Source organism: Capsicum annuum, chromosome 8, assembly GCF_002878395.1.
Source record: "Capsicum annuum cultivar UCD-10X-F1 chromosome 8, UCD10Xv1.1, whole genome shotgun sequence".
Lineage (NCBI taxonomy): Eukaryota > Viridiplantae > Streptophyta > Magnoliopsida > Solanales > Solanaceae > Capsicum > Capsicum annuum.
Genome location: NC_061118.1, coordinates 160,818,461 through 160,828,975, shown reverse-complemented (window position 1 = coordinate 160,828,975; position 10,515 = coordinate 160,818,461). Strand labels below are relative to the sequence as shown.

At 37.2% G+C, this 10,515-nt stretch overlaps 2 protein-coding genes across 2 annotated transcripts; one reads left to right on the top strand and one right to left on the bottom strand.

Moving 5' to 3' along the window:
• Positions 1 to 105: 105 nt before the first annotated feature.
• LOC107839984 lies at positions 106 to 1,338 on the top strand (the record flags this gene model as incomplete). Its single annotated transcript, XM_047394888.1, is given in 3 exon segments — positions 106 to 370; positions 475 to 639; positions 755 to 1,338. Coding segments are annotated over 3 exon segments (514 nt in total), but the record flags the coding sequence as incomplete, so codon positions are not given.
• Positions 1,339 to 1,753: 415 nt separating this feature from the next.
• On the bottom strand, positions 1,754 to 7,151 carry LOC107839983 (COP9 signalosome complex subunit 8). Its single transcript, XM_016683668.2, has 5 exons — positions 6,837 to 7,151; positions 6,651 to 6,730; positions 6,363 to 6,544; positions 2,992 to 3,099; positions 1,754 to 2,145 (listed from the first exon to the last, which is right to left on the bottom strand). The coding sequence occupies exons 1-5, from the start codon at positions 6,918 to 6,920 to the stop codon at positions 2,006 to 2,008; spliced, it is 594 nt and encodes a 197-aa protein (XP_016539154.2). The 5' UTR covers positions 6,921 to 7,151; the 3' UTR covers positions 1,754 to 2,005.
• Between the last annotated feature and the right edge of the window lie 3,364 nt (positions 7,152 to 10,515).

Here is a 10,515-nt window from a genome sequence, read left to right as displayed (position 1 = left end):
GTTACTTATATTTATTTTTAAAAAAAAACTTTGATTAATTCACCGGTAGATATGTCATTTACGTCAAGTCACAATTTCTACTGAAGCTCTTGGAAGTTTTATCTCCCATCGTCAGTTGCTTGAGCATTTAGCTCTGGAAAAGTACTCAGATAATGCAAATCACATGGAAATTAATGCTCCCAAGTTGAGGTCATTTGTCTTCATAGGTAATATACATTTTATACATCTAAAATGTGTCCCTCTTCTTGCAAAAGTTTCACGTGAGTCTATAGAATCCTCTGTAAGGGCAGGAAATTATGATCTTGCGGTATTTTTCAAGTCTATTCCTGCTCTTGAGAATCTCCACTGGGATTACAGTAATTTCCGGCCGGTAACTCTTTGCTTCATGACTTCATTTTAGTGCAATTTCATAGATGTAACATTTTTTGGGCGTTAAATCTTCCTCACTTATTTTGTCACTTTCTTCCTACAAAGTTCATGTTTGCAGGACCAGGTGAAGTACCAGGAAAGTTTCCTTCTGCTCTTAACTGCCTTAAACGTCTTTACCTATCCGAGGTCTGCGTGGCGGAACATGTCGAGGTTGCATGGGCTCTTTGCTTGATAAGAAGCTCCCCATATTTAGAGGAACTTGAAATTAAGGTTCATCATGTTCTTTTCTTTTTCTTTCTTCTTTCATATGTAATGACTTTCTTGTTGTCGTACTCGTTAGATCTTCAGTTTTAAGTTCAGACTGACGGAACTTCGTTAATATTAGGGACCTGGTGATCTTTTTGGTGAATTACTTTCTTTTGTGCCTTGGGTGTTGAGGATGAAATTCCTGCAAGCTTCTCAGATGTGACATATAATTACCTCAGGGCAGTTAAGATTAAAGGTGTAGCAGGAGCAAAGGTTGAAATGCAGCTTATCAAGGTTTTATTGGCCAAGTCTCCGGTGTTAAGGAGAATGGTGATTGACCCCGATATAGAAGGTGATGAATCTCTCAAAGAACTCCCGCAGATAACAAAATTTCAGCGGGCATCACCTTGAGCTGTAGTTGTATATAATGTGAATGTCTATCCTGGTTACAAACCTGCTTGATGTTCGCGAGTCGTTGATCAGACCATGATCATTGGCCAAAATGTTTTGAAAGCTTCAGCTTTAAATAGAAGCTAATGTTGATGCCGTATTTTAAGGCTATTTTTTAACCTTTGCGTGAGAAAACTCAGTTTGGTAACGTGCATCTGGATGGATGTTGTGGCTAGTGTATACATACCATACATGTTCAAGGCAATGAATGCAATGTGAAGTTTTTCCATGCAAAATATACTTTCATGATTTTATAGAATCAAATTTTGAACATGATTTCTAGTTCCATTGATTCTTTATGGCTACCAAGGTTACTCACTATGCTATATAAGTTTCAAATCCAATTGTCACACATTTTTCAATCCCATCATAGGTTTTTAAATATAGTGCTCTTCTCTTTTTCAGAAAGTATAGCCAAATGTAATTCCATTTTCAACTCCCACTTCGCATAAATTTTGAACAGCGTGAAAAATATGTGAAAGTTTACGCACGCCGAGTGTTTATGACGAACAAGTGAATGCAAGTGTTTATGGCGGACAAGTGATTGCATGGTTAATCATGGATACTTAACATAATCATTCCATTAAATTGCTTTAAGTACGGTAAGTCGCATCAGTTTGGTGTAACTATTTAACATTTAGTAGTGTTCCAAATACTTCCACCAGAGCAGGGAATTGAATGGAAAATCTTTAAGAAAAAACCTTCAATAACTAAAAGAAGATTGTTCAACATTGTTTGATATCTACTAATGCCCCTTAACAAAGAAAACTTTTCAAAGAACTGTGTTCTTCTCGATTTCATGGTAGTAATATAGTTATCAAGAGAGAACCATAATAATCATCGAAGCATGCTTAGATCTGTTGCTATAAAATTTTGCCACCTAATTTCTCCAACTATTTAGAGTAACGAAAACACCTAATCTGGGAACCAACAAACTGATTTAGTGCTCCAGATGGAACACATACTCAGTCAAGCGCTGTAATTTACTGGGGTCCAACTTCTGTTCTTTTACAACTGCCTGTTTCTTCACAGTAAGCGTTTGAGAAGCCGAATCCAATACCCAACCCTGTTGCAGCACATCTGAAAGGGGATTACAAAGTCATTGTTACCAATCAGTGAAAGTTCATGGAGCACAATATGATTAAGATGCGTGATAAATGAATAAGCATCAGAAAGAACTCGCTGTATGTGCTTCTTAACATTTGATGTGCACCTATATAGTTAACCACTTCAAACAAATCGATGTGATTTTAGAATATCTTATATACCCTTTTTAACTTGTTTCTACAACTCGATAATCATCTTAAATCCACCAAAGCAATTGTTATCAATGTTAATTCACTGTATTGCAGGAAAATCAAAGACAATGTTGCTTTTGATAGAATTAGCTTTTTTTTTTAAGTTAACAGTTTAGCCAGGGGTATGGTTTCAAAACTGATCAATTCACTAGTTCTCCCTACAAGAAAGTTCAAAGTGATCACTTGGAAGTGCCAACTGCGAGATTTGATGGCATCATTAGGATGATTAAGTTAATGGAAAGCTGACCTTGGAAAAATTAGGACAATTGTTTTTGATAGGTGGAAAAATTAAAACAATTTCTAAGCATATTTGCTGAATTGATGGGCATCCCAGATATTATCTAGTCCTAGCAGAGGAACTAAAGGAGATGTTGAGAAATTCCACCCCCCGTGTGGTGAAATTGATAAAAGAAGAACTGCCAAGCCATCAAAGAGCAGAGAGCTATGTTTGAGATATTAGAGCATGATTTTTAAGGGTATATTTGAGATACTAGTCAATGAAGTGAATGGGATGATTCTCCTTGCAGACACAATAATATTCCTTTTGAGAGACATTAGTTCATTTAGTACTCTTATTGTACCCAACAAAAACTCTTGCAAACAGGCACTCTGTTGGATAAAATCTTACAGTTTGTAGCATCATTTTCATTCATTCCCAGGAAGTGAGCCGAGTCTTGTGTGCTAATGGTTGAATAAGCAGCAAGCAGGAGCTCAAACATTCTTTTTTTGTATAATTCTGCAGAAGGATGATGTAAAAATGATATGAAAATCAAGTATACAACAAAATCAGTACACACATATATACCTTTGCACCTGTATAGCAAAACCACAAAGAAATCAGAAGAAAACAATGCTGTACAAGAACTCGAAGTTTAAGTTTACAAACTATGGTTCCTATCACCGATTCGAGTAATAGCTTTTCTTAGAAAGGTGGCTGGCAACTATATTAACATTTCCCGGCAATTGTGGTTTAACATTTACATAAATAACCAACTTATGTTAAGGATATATGCCCCACCAACCCACCCAAATAATTTGGCACAAGAAAATAAATTATGTGTTAAAGCATAGTCTCAGCCAATGTCACAAGGATAACATGCTGAAAATTACAAAAACATATCCTTTATATCCAGAAAGATATTTTTCCTCGATAGCTATTTTCTAAGCCAAGTACATGATAAATTCGAGGTATCCGTGGAATTACCAACTATTAAAATAAGCCAGAACGTAGACCAGCTCAACAACAACAACAACAACAACAAACCCAGTGTATTCCCACCTAGTGGGGTCTGGGGGGTAAGATGTACGCAGTCCATACCTCTACCTCTGATGAAGTAGAAAGGCTGTTTCCGATAGACCCCCGGCTCAAGGCACGAGATACCACACAAACACATAGTAAAGCACAGAAGCAGATAACATAAATACGGCACCCATAAGTAATATAAAACAGAGGAAAGCAGAGGAAAGCACACAGATTCGTAGTAAAACATGGAACACGGAATCATAACAGGAATAAAAACCCCACCAAGTAATTCCCTACACTAGCGACCCAAACTGGCCCTAGTCCTCTGCCGAAATTCGCGCCCTCCAGACCTTCCTATCTAGGGTCATGTCCTCGGTGAGCTGTAACTGTTCCATGTCCCGCCTAATCACCTCACCCCAGTACTTCTTCGGCCTACCCCTACCCCGCCTAAAACCATCCAACGCTAGCCTCTCACACCTACGGACCGGGGCATCCATGCCCCTCCTCTTCACGTGTCCGAACCATCTCAATCGTGCTTCCCGCATCTTGCACTCCACTGAAGTCACACCAACCTTCCCCCCGATAGTCTCATTCCGAACTCTATCCCCTCTAGTCAGTCCACACATCCAGCGCAACATCCGCATTTCTGCCACCTTCATTTTTTGGATGTGGGAGTTCTTAACTGGCCAACACTCCGCTCCATACAACAAGGCCGGACGGACTACCACCCTGTAGAATTTGCCTTTAAGCTTGGGCGGCACCTTCTTATCACACAGCACCCCCGACGCGAGTTTCCACTTCATCCATCCCGCCCCAATACGGTGCGAAACATCCTCGTCAATCTCACCGTTACTCTGGATCACGGACCCAAGATACTTGAACTTATCCCTCTTACATACCTCCTGTGCTTCCAGCTTCACTACTACCTCGTTCTCCCGCCTCACGTCATTAAACTTGCATTCCACATACTCTGTCTTGCTTCTGCTCACCCTGAACCCTTTAGACTCAAGAGTTTGCCTCCACACCTCTAATTTGTCATTCACACCCCCCTCGAGTCTCATCTATCAGAACTACATCGTCTGCAAAAAGCATACACCACGGCACCTCCCCTTGAATGCGCCGCGTCAACACATCCATCACCAACGCAAACAAAAAGGGACTAAGAGTAGATCCCTGATGCAATCCTGTCAGGACAGCTCCTTATCAGTAAATGTTACACGAGTCGTTTGGTGTGAGGTATAAGGGATAAATAGTCCCGGGATAAAATGAAAGACTATTTTATCCATGTTTGGTATAGGTATTATGTTTGGTATAGGTATTAGTTAGTACCAGGATTATTTATCCCACCATTTAAACCATAGTGATGGGATAAGTTATCCCATATACATGGTGGGATACCTAATCCCGGATTAATTATCCCAAGATAACTCTTTCCCAACCAAAGATCCTATTTTAGTAAATCCAATGCCTTGTCACAGTTGCACATGGGAACAACAAAGATCCTATTAAGCTCGACCAACTCATATAAAGAATAATTGACAAAAATGAACTCGGAGCAAAATTCAGGAACAAAAAGGAGGGGAGGACATAATTGGAGCATTGTCCACTACTATCTAGATCAATAAGTACATAAATACAGATTCAAGCATAGAGCAGATACTTCCCAACCGACAATCACGACATCAAAGAAGGAAAAAAATTGACTGTTGTGATTGAGAAAAAAAGCATCACCTTTATGATCTGCCTTTCAGCGGATCACACCACTAAACCTATCCCAAATATTGCTTATAGTGACTGCTTTGTACCAAACATCCACCGGCCCATAACTAACAAGAGAATTATCATTTTTCAAATATTTCAATGTAGTACCAAGACATGGAGAACTATGGAGAACAGTTCTCCCTGCCCACTTAAGTTGATTACTGAGAGTGGTTGCTAGACTTCAAGATAAGTTCAGTGAACACCATTCTGGTCTCAAGCCATTATCAAACTCCAATAGCTAATCTTGGCCTGCAGCCCAACTTTGAGATTTGTGCAGATTCATATATTCTTCTAATTCACAACAATTTCAATATATTGTCAATCCTAACATTTACTTGATCCACATTCCATTTTAATCCAGAAGAGAGGCTATAACCCTCTAGCAAAGTGGCACTTAGTTTATAAGCCTGATTCTTAGTTGTAGCAGCAAATCCTTCTAGGCTTTATAAGCCTGATTCTTAGTTGTAGCAGCAAATCCTTCTAGGCTTTTGACAGGCACAAGAAAAAGAATGTTGATCCCTTGCCAAAGGCCAACTAAAGTATAAGTCTACTTGATAGAGCTCTCGACAAAAATAGATTCCCGTTCCTCACTTAAATTTCTCCTTTTTCTTTCCCAGAATGAGAGATGAGACTCATCTTGTACTTTAACTTAGAGATGCTATGTCTTATTTGTACACAGATTTAACCTTTTACCTCCTCTATGGGTTGATTCATCTTCATCTTCGACAACCACAACAACAACACCAGTGTAATCCCACAAGCGGAGTCCGGCCTCGTGAGGGTAGATGAAAAGTTGTTTCTAAACGACCCTCCGAATTCTAGGGATTCGACAAGCAAAAAATATTTCTGGCTGATGCTAGGACTTATATTGTACATTCCGTGGAGCTTTTAACAAAAGATGATTAGACTAGCTCCATTAATTCAAGATAATCGACTCAAGTAAATCTACACCAATCGTTCTATCAGGATAAACCGATAAAGATACAGAAACTTGCCTGCAAAGGAAGCAACAATAGGCTGAACCTCGGGACTCCAGCTGAACTCACGAATCGCCTCGTGCACACCGGCATAATCCCTTGTCCAAAGCTTCTGCCCAATCCTCCACACCGCCACCACCTCCGGCCGTGCCTCCTTAATAGCTGCAGGCATCCTCTTCCACAAAAATCTTGCACTATTACTGCAAAAAATACCACCACAATTACAACACAATTCAAAATCAACTCCTTCACATCAACCAAATCTATAACCCTAAAAAATCCAAAGTAAGTAAAATCGTCAATTACATGTCATTGTTGTAAATATGGCCTAGAAGGTGAATCGCGTACGGCCATTCGTCTTGAAACTCAATGCCTTCAGCAGCACCCTGTGATTTAATCCGAACAAAAGCGAACAAACATTAGGGTTTTCTTTTTCCTCAAATCGAGTGAAAAGGAGAGTAATAAAGCGGGAATAAATAGAGATAAAATTGCCTGGAGAATGAGATTGTCACAGATATCAGCAATTTTGTCGTAGGATTTGGAGGCCAGGGCTTCGTTGAGTGGAGAAGTATCCATTGAAGGGCACTACTTTTTCTCGTTGATTTCTCTTCTACTCTGCTAATGTTACCGACTCTTCACAGGTGATTAGAATTACAATGTAGTTTTGGGCTTTTGGTCTATGGCCTATTTAAAACACGAAGATTTTGCACCAATTGCTCCTATTTTTTGGATCGTCTTTAATTTTTGTGTTTGCTATTCGTCCAAAGAAATAATTTTAGTGTGCTTAAGTTTGTCTTTGTCTCACTTCGTGTGAAAGTTCTATAGGAATTAAATTATATTTGGTATTTCTATAACCTAATTTTGACAGGGCGAGGTTATAATTCTATCGATGTAAATTATGTAGTAATTAAGTTATGTCTATGATGTAAATTATAGGTTTTAAACTTAATTTTTGTCTTTATTGAGATTAATTTTATTGAATTATGTGTTATAACTTGTATTGTACTAAAATATGAAAATATACACTTATATGGAACAAAAATTGTTTGTTATTTTTGATGTCAAAAATATTTTGAGTTTCGATCATTTGCTTTTTATTTGAAGCGTTGAAGAATAAAGATTAAAATCTATTAAATTTGAGGGCAAAAATTAAAGACCATAAAATCAATGTCCACTATTTTTGCTCAATATTTTATTAAAAAAAATTCTCTCCGTTCTTTAAAAAACTATCACCTACTTTGCTCTGTTAGTGATTCAAACTCATAATTTTTTAATTGAAAGTAAAGGATGTTTATCATCTGTGCAACTCTCTCCTGTCGTTCAAAGTATATTTTTTGTACTAGCTGACATTTATTTAGTAACAATTCGACAGCATATTTTATTTGGACATTATTATTTAACGTGTACATAATTTTATTAAATATTCGATAAAATGCATTCTTCCTCCTGTGGAGCTAAGTTTAAATGCAGTGGTGTTATTAGGAAAAACTTGAGACAATGACAAATTACCATTGTTAAAAAACGATACATCTTTTATTGTTTTAATAAATTTAAGTTTTTTGTTTTCATGATATCACAACTGCTATTCTAAATTTGAGCTCAATTAAATTAAATTTGAGCGTTGAAGCGTATTTTAAATTATTAAAATTCAAAATTATTATTTTTGTACAAAATTTATTCACTTGGAGTTTAAGCATATATATCCTTGACCTCGGCCACGTATTTCTTAAGTCAGTTGAAACTTACCAAGGGAGTAAAAAAAAAAAAAGAAACTTTCTAAGTATTAAATATGTAAGATTTTTGGAGAAGTTTTTTGTGAGAGTAATCAATAATATCAAAAAATTAATGGTCATATTACCATTCTAAAACAATATGAAAATTGTTATTAGTGAAAGTTTGTTGTGAAAATTGAAGGAAAGGTATTTTTTAAGTCTTGAATGAAGGATTGGTGACATTGACCGACAGATAGGGTCAAACATCATTAGGAAACTTGATTAAGTTAATTTTGAACTTGATTAATATTTTCAAAACTTTCTAATCTTTTCAAAAATACAAATCAACCAAACTCACACCCCTCTTCAATCCAAATTAACCACTCTCTCTCTCCCAATCAACAGTTCTGCAAAATTTCTCCCTTCAACCTCAGCGACAAATAGTCGGGCGAGTTCCTTTTCGACTTTCAACCGTCAATCGACGTGAATACTTCTCTGGCGACAACAACTTTGATTTCTTCGTCCTCCCATTTCCTTTTTCACAAGTCAAAAATTATGAAGAAACAGAGGAACTTGAGCCAACTACTCTTCTGGTATTGAAATGTGGACTCAATAAAATCCTAATTTATGGCATTTCTTCTTGTTGTTGTCATACTGTTGATTCAAATTTATTGGTGATTTTTTGTCACAGTTGATGTTCTTAGTGTGTGTGTGTGTGATGTGTGGATGTTACTGGGTTGATTTGCTATTTGTCTTGGTAGAAATGGTATTGCAACAACTGAAACATCTGATGTAATAGATGAAATATATGATGCAACAGATGAAAATCTGATGCAACAGATGAAAAATCTTATGCGACTATGAAAATCTGATGCAACAGGTGAACAATCTAACAGATCATTCATCTGTTGCGACAGACGACTCTTCTGTTTGGAAGAAATCTAAACAATATTGATCCAACAGATAACTGATTAGTGATCTGTTTTTATTCTTTCCAACGGTTTACTCTTTATTTTACAATAGATTAGGACTGTTTTTATTCTTTCCAACGGTTTACTCACTGTTGCAACAGGTCAATTATCTATTGCAACAGATAACATACCTGGTGCAACAGATTAGTGATTCGTTTTTATTCTTTTCAACGGTTTACTCATCCGTTGCAACAGGTCGGTTATATGTTGTAACAGATAAAATACTTAGTGCAACAGATTAGTGATCTATTTTTATGGTTTCCAACGGATTACTCATCCGCTGCAACGGGTCAGTTATATGTTGCTTCAGATAAAATACCAGGTGCAACAGATAGTGTTGTTTTTATGGTTCCCACAGATTACTCATCCATTGCAACAGGTCGGTTATATGTTGCAACAGATAACATACCTGGTGCACCAGATTAGTTGTCTGTTGGAACTGTTATATTACTGTTAGGCATTAATAAATTATAATCTATGTTATATTTCTATTAATTTAAGATAACATGGCTCCCAAAAGAAAAGAAATTGAAACAAGTCCCAAGTAAAGGAACAAATGCAGCAACTCAGCTACATCCACCACTCTATGAGCTTACTTTACAAGCGTTATCTCAATCAGGAGCAGAAGATAATAAACACGGGGAGGAGAAATCTTTCAAAAGAAATGATCCAAATGCTAATAGCCCTTCCGCCGAAGAGTTGGTCAAAACCTTCAGCATTGATCGTTATCCTGTGAGAATGCAGTGCGATGGTGCCACAGATTTAACGGACGATCTCGTGGTTAAGTCAGTTATGGGAAAATCTTTCAACGCCTTCAGAAAAATACTTCGAGAACAAAAATTGGATTCTTATTTCAAGAAAAGCTGCTTTGGGCAATATCTTGATTTGTCGGAGGACAACAATACTCATTTCTAGATGAAAATGGTATATGATCTTCTCAAGCGCAGGTTTATGTATGAAAACAAAGATAAGATGGATGAGGTATGGATAAATTACTGTGGCATGCCTGTTTGTTTTGGTTGGAAGGAGTTTGTCATAGTTACCGGACTAAAATGTTATCCTCCTTCTCCTTCTCAAGTTATACCTACTCTGACCCAAAAAAAAAACACCCCGCACACCCAAAAAAGGAAAAGGCAAGTTGAGTGATCGTGATGACTTGGTGTCCATTGTTGGTCCAAGCTTCAAAAATAAAAATCTGATAGAAGCGTTGAAAGGTAAAGGACTTTCAAAGAAGCACAAACAATCATTGTGCTTGATTTGGTTTGTACATAATGTTCTTTGGGCGAGAGACGTTAACAACAACATAAGCCTCGATTTAATAAATCTCTTCGAGGATCTTGAGGCATTTAACAGCTATCCTTGGGGTTATGAAAGCTTCAAAATGACTGTCGAATATTTATTGACTCCGTTAACGCCAAAAATAGTTAACTTATATGGTTTTCCATGGGCCTTCACGATAAATATTTCTTTTATCATGATATGATTCAT